Raw genomic sequence first — 14,649 nt, forward strand, 5'->3', positions numbered from 1 at the left:
TGTATGAATTCATTACAGGTGGTACAGACAAGCCATCGTGTGAATTACTTTTGAACACATTATCCCAAAACTGTCTTGAGCAGCTAAATCAACAGCCAAAGCATAATGGAAATATTTTAGATCTGGTAGCCACGAACAGACCAGACCTCATCGACGGTGTCAGTGTTGAGACAGGGACTAGTGATCATGATGTTGTCATTAAGACTATGGTTACGAAAGTTAAAAAGTCAGTCAAGAAGGCTAGGAGAGTATTCTTACTAGAAAGAACAGATAAGCAGTTGTTAGCATCCCACTTAGTAAATGAATCAACTTAATTTACTTCCAGTACGATGGACGTGGAAGAATTATGGGCAAATTTTAAACACATTGTAAATCACGCATTGGACAAGTATGTGCCGAAAAATTGGGTTACGGGCGGAAAAGACCCACTGTGGTTTAACAGCGCAATTCGGAGAATGCTCAGGAAGCAAAGGCAGTTGCACTCGTGGTACAAGAAAGATCGGGAGAATGAGGACAGGCAAAAGTTAGTAGAGATTCATGGTGTTGTAAAAAGAGCAATGCGTGAAGCATTCAACTGCTACCACCATCATACCTTAGCAAAAGATCTTGCTGAAAACCCAAGGAAATTCTGGTCTTATGTAAAATCGGTAAGCGGGTCGAAGGCTTCCACCCAGTCACTCACTGATCAGTCTGGCCTGGCAACGGAAGACAGCAAAACGAAAGCTGAAATTTTAAATTTAGCATTTGAGAAATCTTTCACACAGGAGGATCATACAAACAAACCGCCGTTTGAGTCTCGTACAGATTCCCGTATGGAGGACATATTGATAGACATCCCTGGGGTTGTGAAGCAGCTGAATAGGTTGAAAATAAATAAATCCTGATGGGATTCCAATTTGGTTTTATACAGAGTACTCTACTGCATTGGCTCCTTACTTAGCTTACATTTATCGTGAATCTCTTTCCCAATGTAAAGTCCCGAGCGACTGGAAAAAAGTGCAGGTGACGCCTGTATATAAGAATGGTAGAATGACAGATCCTCAAAATTACAGACCAATATCCTTAACATTGGTTTGTTGCAGGATTCTCGAACATATTCTCAGTTCGAATATAATGAATTTCCTTGAGACAGAGAAGTTGCTGTCCATGCATCAGCACGGCTTTAGAAAACATTGCTCCTGCGAAATGCAACTTGCCCTTTTTTCACATGATATCTTGCGAACCTTGGATGAAGGGTATCAGGCGGATGCCATATTCCTTGACTTCCGGAAAGTGTTTGACTCGGTGCCCCACTGCAGACTCCTAACTAAGGTACGAGCATATGGGATTGGTTCCCAAGTATATGAGTGGCTTGACGACTTCTTAAGTAATAGAACCCAGTATGTTATCCTCGATGGTAAGTGTTCATTGGAGGTGAGGGTATCATCTGGAGTGCCCCAGGGAAATGTGATAGGTCCGCTGTTGTTTTCTATCTACATAAATGATCTTTTGGATATGGTGGATAGCAATGTGTGGCTGTTTGCTGATGATGCTGTGGTGTACGGGAAGGTGTTGTCGTTGAGTGACTGTAGGAGGATACAAGACGACTTGGACAGGATTTGTGATTGGTGTAAAGAATGGCAGCTAACTCTAAATATAGATAAATGGAAATTAATGCAGATGAATAGTAAAAAAAATCCTGTAATGTTTGAATACTCCATTAGTAGTGTAGTGCTTGACACAGTCACATCGATTAAATATTTGGGCGTAACATTGCAGAGCGATATGAAGTTGGACAAGCATGTAATGGCAGTTGTGGGGAAGGTGGATAGTCGTCTTTGGTTCATTGGTAGAATTTTAGGAAGATGTGTTCATCTGTAAAGGAGACCACTTATAAAACACTAATACGACCTATTCTTGAGTACTGCTTGAGCGTTTGGGGTCCCTATCAGGGATTGAGGGATGACATAGAAGCAATTCAGAGGTGGGCTGCTAGATTTGTTACTGGTAGGTTTGATCATCACGTGAGTGTTACGGAAATGCTTCAGGAACTCAGGTGGGACTCTCTAGAGGAAAGGAGGTGTTCTTTTCATGAATTGCTACTGAGGAAATTTAGAGAACCAGCATTTGAGGTTGATTGCAGTACAATTTTACTGCCGCCAACTTACATTCTGCGGAAAGACCACAAAGATAAGATAAGAGAGATTAGGGCTCGTACAGAGGCGTATAGGCAGTCATTTTTCCCTCTTTCTGTTTGGGATTGGAACAGGGAGGGAAGATGCTAGTTGTGGTACGAGGTACCCTCCGCCACGCACCGTATGGTGGATTGCGGTGTATGTATGTACAGGGTTATTACAAATGATTGAAGCAATTTCACAGCTCTACAATAACTTTATTATTTGAGATATTTTCACAATGCTTTGCACACACATACAAAAACTCAAAAAGTTTTTTTTAGGCATTCACAAATGTTCGATATGTGCCCCTTTAGTGATTTGGCAGACATCAAGCCGATAATCAAGTTTCTCCCACACTCGGCACAGCATGTCCCCATCAATGAGTTCGAAAGCATCGTTGATGCGAGCTCGCAGTTCTGGCACGTTTCTTGGTAGAGGAGGTTTAAACACTGAATCTTTCACATAACCCCACAGAAAGAAACCACATGGGGTTAAGTCGGGAGAGCGTGGAGGCCATGACATGAATTGCTGATCATAATCTCCACCACGACCGATCCATTGGTTTTCCAATCTCCTGTTTAAGAAATGCCAAACATCATGATGGAAGTGCGGTGGAGCACCATCCTGTTGAAAGATGAAGTCAGCGCTGTCGGTCTCCAGTTGTGGCATGAGCCAATTTTCCAGCATGTCCAGATACACGTGTCCTGTAACATTTTTTTTGCAGAAGAAAAAGGTGCCGTAAACTTTAAACCATGAGATTGCACAAAACACGTTAACTTCTGGTGAATTGCGAATTTGCTGCACGAATGTGTGAGGATTCTCTACCGCCCAGATTCGCACATTGTGTGTGTTCTCTTCACCATTAAGAAAAAATGTTGCTTCATCACTGAAAACAAGTTTCGCACTGAACGCATCCTCTTCCATGAGCTGTTGCAACCGCGCCGAAAATTCAAAGCGTTTGACTTTGTCATCGGGTGTCAGGGCTTGTAGCAATTGTAAACGGTAAGGCTTCTGCTTTAGCCTTTTCCGTAAGATTTTCCAAACCGTCGGCTGTGGTACATTTAGCTCCCTGCTTGCTTTATTCGTCGACTTCCGCTGGCTACGCGTGAAACTTGACCGCACGCGTTCAACCGTTTCTTCTCTCACTGCAGGCCGACCCGTTGATTTCTCCTTACAGAGGCATCCAGAAGCTTTAAACTGCGCATACCATTGCCGAATGGAGTTAGCAGTTGGTGGATCTTTGTTGAACTTCGTCCTGAAGTGTCGTTGCACTGTTATGACTGACTGATGTGAGTGCATTTCAAGCACGACATACACTTTCTCGGCTCCTGTCGCCATTTTGTCTCACTGCGCTCTCGAGCGCTCTGGCGGCAGAAACTTGAAGTGCGGCTTCAGCCGGACAAAACTTTATGAGTTTTTCTACGTATCTGTAGTGTGTCGTGACCATATGTCAATGAATGGAGCTACAGTGAATTTATGAAATCGCTTCAATCATTTGTAATAGCCCTGTAGATGTAGATCTTTTCTAAATCATTTTGCAATTTGTTTTGATCTTCATATTACTTTACTGGTTGATAAATGACATCATCATCTGCAAACAACTGCAAATAATGTGCTGTTAGTCTTTTATTGGCTGCCGTAGAACAAACACCCGTAGTCATTCAAAAAATGTAGACTGTGTATGGGGCAGCATGTCTGTCAAAAACTACCATTGTGGAATGGTGTGCCGTGTTGCAATGGGTGCCGCTACTTCATGATAACACACACCTCCATATCATAAATGTTATAGTGCTGAAGTTATGCCAAGTCATTTGGAAGACATTCAGCATCCACCATATAATCATCTCTCCCCATGCGATATCGTGCTGTCAGTCCCTTAAAAAAGGTCTTGTCAGGTCAACAATTCATGTCTGATGGCGATGTGCAGCAGGCAGTTATGGACTTCTTCACACAGCAGGACATGGTGTTTTACCAAACAGGTATCTTCAATCCAGTGCATCAGTGGGATAATTGCCTCAATGCTCACGATGATTTTCCCCGATTTGCCTACTGATTCTGGATTGTACATTCTTTGAGCAGAGACTTTTTGATTGCCCCATATATTTTAAAAGGCTTTGTAAGGAGCCTCACACTTGTCTAACCAGGGCTCCAACTGATTACACTACATTAACACAAAGCACTGTTATATTTAGTCTACAAGACACATCATCTGATAATGGATGTTTAAATCATCTATAGAATTTACTGAAGAATATCTCAATGAACTACCAACTATAAGATTTTTGTCCTTAATGCTCCAATGAAATGTGTATCCAGGTAGTGGTATTTGTTTAGATGTGCTCCATCTGCAAGTGGGGGGGGGGGGGGGGGGGCAGGCTTGTGACATTTTCTCCCCCATGGCATCTGGCATACGTATGTTTTATTGTTTTATTCGATACAAAATTCTTACTCATTTCTAGAACTGATTATTTGTGTTTCTGTTTAGCCTCAGTTCTCAGCTTTAACACTCTCAAGAGCAGCAGGAAATACTGTGGCTTTACTAATCCCTTCAGAACTTGTGTTTGTTTGTCTGACAGCTTGTTCATATGAAATTATGCCATTACCTTGAGCTTGTGATGCTTTCCTGCAGTAAAGGTGAATGTGAATCTTCCCAGGGCATCATCCTCAAACAAAATTTACTGAGCTACAGAAAAGGGTTCACCAGTGCCCTGGCGTGCAGGTTCTGGTGCCAATTCCAAGCATGATATAAATACAGCTGCAGTATACCTGCTCAACATTGGACTCCAGTTCACCCAAGGACTCCCTCTCTACCTGCTGCACAACAAAATCACAAAAGTGGTTCACCATTTGTCCTTTGATGAACATCTGCCATGAGCATCTGAGACTACATTCACTTTTCCACAATAGGACAGCTCTGAAAAAAAATGGCCATGCTATACTATAAATGTATTCATCTACACTTCAGCTAGATATGAAAATGCATTAATCATATTAAGAAAATTTTAGGATTGAAAAGATATACTGTTCAAGAGTTCCTATCTTCTCAGCTCCTATGTGGCACAACACAGTGCAACATGCAGTAATAGGATTACAAATTGCAGTCCTGACTATCTTGTTACAATTTTAGACTGTTAAGAGATGGTGTAATATCCAATTTGAAGGTTGTTTTGTAAGGAAATGCAGAAAGACTTGGACAATATTTCCTCTGAGTGTAATGTCTGGAAGCTCACATTAATCTGTATAAGTGTAAGATAATGGTTATAACAAAGAGGAATAACCTGATAGTGTTTGATCACAAGATTATTGGTGGTCATCTTGAGCACGTCACATTAGAGTAATATTACGAGGTGACTTGAAATGGGATGATCATATAAAGGTAGTATTAGGCAGGCTGAATGGGACACTTAAGATTTATTGGAAGAATTATGGGAAAATCTAATGCGCTTGAAAATCAACTTGCACATAAGACACTAGTGTGACCAATTCTACAGTACTGTTCCACTGTTTGAAGTCCTTATCAAGTTAACATGACAACAGACATTGAATGGATTCAGTGTAACCTGTATGAAAGTGTAACAGAAATTCTCAGCGAATAAAATGTGAATCTTTCAAAGAAAGGTGACACATTTTTCACAAATAATCATCTTGTGGTGTTGCAGTTATTCTTGTTATGTCTGTGCTTGGTACATTTCTCACAAAGTTCTCTTGGATAAATTTAGAGAACCTGTATTCTCAATTTTGACATGCTACAAAACCCCTAGAGTCCTATATTTTGTGTGCTATTTCAGCCCAACTTCCACCCAATCCCTCTTAGACAGTCCCAATTTGAATTCTTCTGTGAATTCTGTTGCTGCACAAATGCATCAGGAGAACAAACAGGAATATTAAAAGAGTGTTTATCATGGGATTAATCATCAAGAATGCACAAAAGCAACTGGGTGACAATGGCCAGTCTTTGAGAGTAACGGCGAAGAAGACACTGATTCAGATGTGCTACATTTGTGACATAAACACATTTGCTGATTGTTTAGTGTGATAAATTTTCAAGTTTCACTTCAGGATGGCAAGATAAAATTTTTTTAGGTTGTTTGATTAACATTGTTTTTATGAGTTGACAAGCAGTTGTTAATTTAATCCATTTTAGCCTGTGCTACACACACACACACACACACAGAGGGGGAGAGAGAGAGAGAGAGAGAGAGAGAGAGAGAGAGAAGCAGATAAGGAGAAAGGACAGAGCGAATGCACAGGAGCGATAATAGGCACGTGTGAGGCTGGAGTGGGAGCAGGGGAGGGAATGGAGGCAGGTGGAGAACAGGGACCAGCAAAGACTGAGGCCAAGGGGATTACAGGACACTGTAGAATTTGTATCGCTGGTTGGCTGTATCATTGTCTACTACTCAATGACTCTACGTAGTTCACATTGAGCTATTTACACTGAACATTGGTTGTTATCTCTTGAATACTCTGCAACTTTTGTCACTGTAGGCGTTAAACAGTCATGATAACACCCTTGAGGTTACTGTGGACAAGATTTGGATTTATTCCCAATGACCTGGATATTCTCAAGAACTTCATATTTATGTGTGTACTTTTTTGTATTAATAACCTGTATTTTATACACCTTAAGCAGTATATACCAAAATTTCTACAATATTTTCATAGGAAAATATTAGGAGTCAGTAAGTTTTGTACTGCAACAAACAATCATATTTTTTTCTGAATATAAAATTTTGTTGATAATTAGAATATGGAGAAATGTGTATGAAATCTTTGTGTGAAAGTCTAAAGAACACAGTGGAACTCTAACTTCAAAAATGGTACAGGGTATTTTAACACTGTCACTTCTAACCTGTCTGCTCATGTTAGCTCTCTTGTTATTGAAGAAGGGATCTGTTACTTTGGAGATACGAAATTCAGTGTTATTTATTAGTATTGTATTTCAGCAATGTCACAATAAACAACATTTTTGCAGGAAATTAGCTTTATTATGGTATGACTACATTTTCATGCATTTTTATTGAAGTGCAGGACATACAGTTTTTATTAAAAAAGAAAATAGAAAAACAGCATTATGCCTTAATTTCATCCACAGGTAGATGTCTTTCTGGGTTGAGAATTTTTGTTGTCTTTTTTAGCATTGCATGCCAGATGATAACATCACTCTATGTTGAATGGATGAGGGCTGTCTCATAGTAACCAGTCAGAATTTCCTTGTTCTGTTTATTTTACTCCAAGAGGATTTGCGTTCTGCTCATAGGAGATCTGAATCCTGAAGCCACTATCACCCTCTACATAGTATGTGACTGTCTGCAGTCTCTTGTCAGGCAGCAATACATAATATTTCCCTTCCACTCGCCCTGCTTCATTTCCACTTTCTTGTTGTCCATAGTAATTGTTTGTAGGTGGGTCTTCAACTTTCCATTCAAAATTGTACTGAAATATAAAAAGAGAATTATTTACAGACACAGTATAATTTCTGTATGGGAAAAATGATAATTCAATGTACAATACATTATTTACATTATATATGTATACATATATTTTTAATAATTTTTAAAAAACTCCAGAAAAAATTATCAACTAAAGACATCTGAGCACTGAAATCAATGTTGATGTGCGTTGTAAAATCTTTTAGGTTGGTACACCACATCATTTCCCTCTTCAAACTTCTTCTTTCACAATCAGTGTTGCAACTCTTCAGCTGGAATCTTCTGCTGTCCTGAGTTACCTGAACACTGTTTGAAACATTAACTTTGTAAGAAGAAACTTGAAGAAGAACATGACATGCCCTGACAGCCCATAAGGTTTCACCCTGAATGTCAATGGCCACAAAAGCCTTCAGACTTACATGATACTGATGTTGAAGGTTTACCTACTTTACTCAGAAATATATTTGATCAATGTAGAGGGTGTTTTGTTTCTCCTTACAAACCTAATTGACATTTAGGGGGTGGAGGAGGGGCAGTAATATGAATAAGTATGCATGTCCAGAAAATGTGTAATTTTGTATTGCAGTCACAAACATATGGCACAATGTAATTTGTCTAATGGACAAAGAAGAAAGAGTACTTCAATGTAAATCTTGTAATTATTACATCTATAACTAACTACCTAATTTAATGTAACTTGATAGATAAAAAATCTACTCACCAAGTGGCAGCAGGAAAATACACACTTGTAAAGGTTAAGAAAATTTGCAAGCTTTTGGAGACAGTGGCTGCTTATTCTGACAGAAGATTTGTAAGAGAAGGAAGAGGGATAAAGAAAAAGGACTGGTGAGGTTTAGATCATGCCAAGAGAGAAAGGTATGAAGTATTAGAGATGGTGGGAAGAGCAAAAAACAAGCAGAAGGGGGAAAAGGAGAGAAAAAAGCAAGACAAACAAGGGAAAATTGGAAAAACATAGAAAAATTTGTACAAAAATCTGCTTTATTCTGCCAGAAGAAGGAGCCACTGGCTCTGACAGCTTGCAAGTTTCTTTAACCTTTAAATGTTCATGTTCTTCTATCACTGCTTGGTGAGTGATTTTGTATCATCCAATTACATTGTTTTCAAAAACAAATAACTTTCATTGATATATTAACTACCTAACTTGATGACTATGCCCATATGTAATCATTGTTCTAAAAACAGAGTGGGAAGTGGGCTGTCAATTTTTATTTATTTATTTATTGTTAATGGAAGAAGAGAAGGTGTAATGTTACATGTCAGTACTGCAAAATTCATGTATATACCAGCATTTTACTACATTAGTTACCTGGTTATAAATGTCATAGTTACTAGAGCACAGGAAATTACAAACGCTCTTGCATCCATCAGACACAGGAAATTGGAACACATTATAGTATGTGATAGCATGGAAATGATTCATCTTTGGGCATTGGGTGTTACTGAAATCATTGTTAACCAGCACATCATACACATCCATTGACGTAGAAGGAATAGTCTGAAACATATCCTCATGCTCTGCATGTCTGATTTAGCATATGAGGGTCATCTCAAAAGCTCTGCACACAGTTAGATAGAACCAAAGAAAACTATGGATTTTACAAAATACCTTCACAGACCTTCAACATAATTTCCATTCTCCCTTATGATAGCTTCCCAATGTTTTGGCAACTTCTGTATTCTGGATAGGGCACCTTCATCGTTGAGCTGTCTGATTACTCAGACTACCTCACTGGAAGCTTCACCAATTGTAACAAAACATTTTTCACAGACTTGTTCTTTCAATTTGGAAAACAAATTAGAATCTGTATGTTGGGTGGGGAGGTGCTTCTCATCCACATTTGTCAAGCATTTCTTTCACAGGTAAGGCAATATGCAGTCTTGCATTATCACACAAAATGTGGACACCAGCTGTTAGCATGTCAGGCCTTCTTTGACGAATTTAGGGTGCAAAACATTTTGTAGAAACTGCTTGCAGTATGTGTCTGTTAGTGACATCCATTGGAGTACTCTATATGTAGCTATGACTCCATTCATGTCATATGCAAAAATCATCATCAGTTTCACCTTCAACTGTTTGCAGTGAAATGGAGAGTTGGAGCTTTTCCATTGAGATGACTGAGGTTTCAGTTCTAGCACACAGACGATTCTGCGGAGATCTGGGGTGCAAATTTCTCGACCTCCGCTATTGGGTGGAGAAATGTAGGGTCCCCCTGAATAGGTAAGGTGTGCACAACATGCAGGAAGTGGCTACAAGGGTAGCGGAGTACATGTTGAGTGCATATGTGGGCTTTTTAGGTTAGAGAATTCCCTTCCTAAGCCTGACAAGACACCTCCTGACACGCGACAAAGTAGTAGTAGGCAAAACATAACAGGAAATAACAATATTAATATGGCAATAGTAAACTGCAGGAGCGTCTATAGAAAGGTCCGAGAACTGCTCTCATTATAAATGGTCACAATGCCCACATAGTACTAGGGACGGAAAGTTGGCTGAAACCAGATGAAATCAGTAATGAAATTATAAACTCGGATTGGAATGTATACCGCAGAGACAGGCTGAAGGGGGAGTCATGTTTATAGCGATAAAAAGTGCAATAGTATCGAAGGAAATTGACGGAGATCCAAAATGTGAAATAATTTGGGCGAAGATCATGGTTGAAGCAGGCTCAAAGATGGTAATTAGATGTCTCTGTAGGCCTCCTGGCTCAGCAGCTGTTGTGGCAGAGCACCTGAAGGAAAATTTGGAAAATATTTCGAGTAGATTTCCCGTCCATGTTATAGTTCTGGGTGGAGCTTTTAATTTACCAGATATAGACTGGGAGACTAAAACGTTTATAATGGGTGGCATGGACAAAGAATCCAGTGAAATTTTTTTTAAGTTCATTATGTGAAAACTACTTTGAGCAGTTGAACAGAGAACCGACTCGTGGCGATAACATATTAGACCTTCTACATCTACATCTACATCCATACTCCGCAAGCGGTGACAAACAGACCTGAACCATTCGTACCATTCGAAACAGTTAATGCAGAACAGGGAAACAGCGATCATAAAGTGGTTACTGCATCGATGATTTCAGCTGTTTTTGAAAAAAATGTTTGCTTGTGCCTGTGTATGTGCAGATGGATATGAGTGTGTGTGCGAGTGTATACCTGTCCTTTTTTCCCCCTAAGGTAAGTCTTCCCGCTCCCGGGATTGGAATGACTCCTTACCCTCTCCCTTAAAACCCACATCCTTTCGTCTGTCCCTCTCCTTCCCTCTTTCCTGATGAAGCAACTGTTGGTTGCGAAAGCTTGAATTTTGTGTGTATGTTTGTGTTTGTTTGTGTGTCTATCGACCTGCCAGTGCTTTCGTTTGGTAAGTCACATCATCTTTGTTTTTAGATATATTTTTCCCATGTGGAATGTTTCTCTCTATTATATTCATATCAGAAATTTTAAAAAACGCAGAAAGATTTTTCTGTTTAGCAAAAGTGACAAAAAGCAGATTTCAGAGTACTTGATGGCTCAACACAAAAGTTTTATCTCAAGTACAGACAGTGTTGAAGATCAGTGGACAAAGTTCATAACCATCGTACAATATGCATTAGGTGAGTATGTGCCAAGCAAGATCGTAAGAGATGGAAAAGAGCCACCGTGGTACAACAATCAAGTTAGAAAACTGCTACGGAAGCAAAGGGAACTTCACAGCAAACACAAACATAGCCAAAACCTTGCAGACAAACAAAAATTACACGAAGCGAAATGTAGTGTGAGGAGGGCTATGCGAAAGGCGTTCAATGAATTCGAAAGTAAAGTTCTATGTACTGACTTGGCAGAAAATCCTAAGAAATTTTGGTCTTATGTCAAAGTGGTAGGTGGATCAAAACAAAATATCCAGACACTCTGTGACCAAAATGGTACTGAAACAGAGGATGACAGACTAAAGGTCGAAATACTAAATGTCTTTTTCCAAAGCTGTTTCACAGAGGAAGACTGCACTGTAGTTCCTTCTCTAGATTGTCACACAGATGACAAAATGGTAGATATAGAAATAGATGACAGAGGGATAGAAAAACAATTAAAATCACTCAAAAGAGGAAAGGCCACTGGACCTGACAGGATACTAGTTCGATTTTACACAGAGTACACGAAGAAACTTGCTCCCCTTCTTGCAGCGGTGTACCGAAGGTCTCTAGTAGAGTGTAGCATTCCAAAAGATTGGAAAAGGGCACAGGTCATCCCCGTTTTCAAGAAGGGACGTTGAACAGATGTGCAGAACTATAGACCTATATCTCTAACATCGATCAGTTGTAGAATTTTGGAACACATATCATGTTTGACTATAATGACTTTTCTGGAGACTAGAAATCTACTCTGTAGGAATCAGCATGGGTTCTGAAAAAGAAGATTGTGTGAAACCCAGCTCACGCTATTCGTCCACGAGGCTCAGGGGGCCATAAACTCGGGTTCCCAGGTAGATGCCGTGTTTCTTGATTTCCGCAAGGCGTTTGATACAGTTCCCCATAGTCGTTAAATGAACAAAGTAAGAGCATATGGACTATCAGACCAATTGTGTGATTGGATTGAAGAGTTCTTAGATAACAGAATGCAGCATGTCATTCTCAATGGAGAGAAGTCTTCCGAAGTAAGAGTGATTTCAGGTGTGCCACAGGGGAGTATTGTAGGACCGTTGCTATTCACAATATATATAAATGACCTTGTAGATAACATCGGAAGTTCACTGAGGCTTTTTGCGGATGATGCTGTAGTATATAGAGAGGTTGTAACAGTGGAAAATTGTACTGAAATGTAGGAGCTGCAACAAATTGACGCATGGTGCAGGGAATGCCAATTGAATCTCAATGTAGACAAGTGTAATGTGCTGTGAATACATAGAAGGGAAGATCCTTTATCATTTAGCTGCAATATAGCAGGTCAGCAACTGGAAGCAGCTAACTCCATAAATTATCTGGGAGTAGGCATTAGGAGTGATTTAAAATGGAATAACCATATAAAGTTAATCATCGGTAAAGCAGATGCCAGACTGAGATTCATTGGAAGAATCCTAAGGAAATGCAGTCCAAAAACAAAGGAAGTAGGTTACAGTACACTTGTTCACCCACTGCTTGAATACTGCTCACCAGTGTGGGACCCATATCAGATATGGTTGATAGAAGAGATAGAGAAGATCCAATGGAGAGCACCACGCTTCGTTACAGGATCATTTAGTAATCGTGAAAGCGTTACGGAGATAATAGACAAACTCCAGTAGAAGGCTCTGCAAGAGAGACACTCAGTAGCTCGGTACAGGCTTTTGTTGGAGTTTCAAGAACATACCTTCACCGAGGAGTCAAGTAGTTTATTGCTCCCTCCTACGTATATCTCGTGAAGAGACCATGAGGATAAAATCAGAGAGATCAGAGCCCACATAGAGGCATACTGACGATCTTTCTTTCCGCAAACAATATGAGACTGGAATAAATGGGAGAACTGCTAGAGGTACCCAAGGTGCCCTCTGCCACACACCGTCGGGTGGCTTACAGAGTATGGATGTAGATGTAGATGTAGATGGCTCAAAACCTCCTATCCAGGATTCGTCAGTGCAACAATCCTTTTCAGATACTGTTCTCCTTTTGTTCGATGATGCAGAAGGAATTCTTTCATGATTCTTCTCTTCACTCAGATCATGCAGAACCAACCTGGCAGCAATTTTTCTCATTTGGAACTTTTTACTTAATATTCTTTAAACTGAAGTGACAGACATTCTGGCCTCATATGCAATTTCCTCATGTGTTCTTTGTGTATCCTCTCTCAAAATGTCATTAACAATAACCTGATAGGTGCAGTCTGTTGCAGCTGATGGCCTTCCACTTCTTACCACTTCCTGTTTTGTCGTTAGTGCTTATATGATCTTTACAGAAACATGCATACTATGATAATACTTTGCTATGCTCCACTACATAATTCCCACATATCTCTCTCAAAGCACTGTAAATTTCCATATGGTTCTTTCCATGTAGGTATTCGATTTGGATATTGGAACACTGGTCACTACAGGAAAGCCAACCTGACTCAGTTTAAACTTCCTTTTTAATACTGAATTACTCATGACACAGCCATGCAAACTAGCAATCACATCTGCGAATGCAACACCTAAGGATTGGGAATTTGTACAGGCACTGATAACTGTACAGTTGAGTGTCCCACAAACCAAATATCATCGTCATCAGCGTCATCATCATCTAAAGTCTCACTCACAACTTACATCACTTTCAGTCTTATTATGCCACCATAACGATTGTGCATGTGTAGTGTGCAGGACTTTTGAAATGACCCTCATATAACAGGACTGTCCTTTGAATAATACTAATGAATTTAAGCCATGAACTGTAGATCACTGCAGCATGTTTGTTAGGTTTTTTACAAAATTAATTGCTAGGTAGCACCACCAGGAACTTACAGGAATACAAAGAAACATGAAATCCCTGTATTTGCTGTCATTAAATTACTGTGCATAACTAACTAAATAATCTGACCACTCTTCTCACCCTCATAAATTTGTATAGACTGAAATGAAATGAAGCAATGAAGCCCTATGGAGAATAAGGATATATGTGTTGTGTGTGTGTATGTTTGCAGGGTGGGGGGATAGAAACTAACAGTTACAGATATACAAAATAGATCAGCTACTGTAATTTAGCATTCTACAATTTGACATGCTCTGTGAAAATTACAGCCTTAAAAAGAATGTAGACACCCATCCTGGATGCACAAATGAAAATTCATTCGTTTATTCACACATTGTGCTCCAGAAATCTCATAATGAATGAGTGCCTTCTGATAGATGGATGGAGTGAAGGTATACATTCACAACTGCTACTGCACATTGCTTCTGTAAAGTATACTAACAAGAAATATGACTACTGCTATGTTACTCACATTGACAGTTAAGGACAGTTGGGACACCTGATAAATTATGGAACAGAATGAGTGACAGTATACATTCACAAATAAAAACAGCTACTGCATGTCACTTCTGTTAAGTATACTAATAAGAA

The 14,649-nt window shown here is 39.6% G+C and overlaps 1 protein-coding gene across 2 annotated transcripts in view; it reads right to left on the minus strand.

Annotated features, from left to right (window-relative positions):
• Nucleotides 1-7,133: 7,133 nt before the first annotated feature.
• The window catches only part of LOC126164622 (uncharacterized), an 85,424-nt gene continuing 77,908 nt past the window's right edge, over nt 7,134-14,649 (minus strand). For both annotated transcript variants that reach the window (XM_049920257.1, XM_049920256.1), the window contains exon 3: nt 7,134-7,592. In XM_049920257.1, the coding sequence (XP_049776214.1) occupies nt 7,380-7,592 (213 nt within the window). In that variant the 3' untranslated portion in view covers nt 7,134-7,379. The remainder of the gene's footprint in view (nt 7,593-14,649) is intronic.

The sequence above is a fragment of the Schistocerca cancellata genome, chromosome 1, assembly GCF_023864275.1.
Source record: "Schistocerca cancellata isolate TAMUIC-IGC-003103 chromosome 1, iqSchCanc2.1, whole genome shotgun sequence".
In the NCBI taxonomy this organism is placed as follows: domain Eukaryota; kingdom Metazoa; phylum Arthropoda; class Insecta; order Orthoptera; family Acrididae; genus Schistocerca; species Schistocerca cancellata.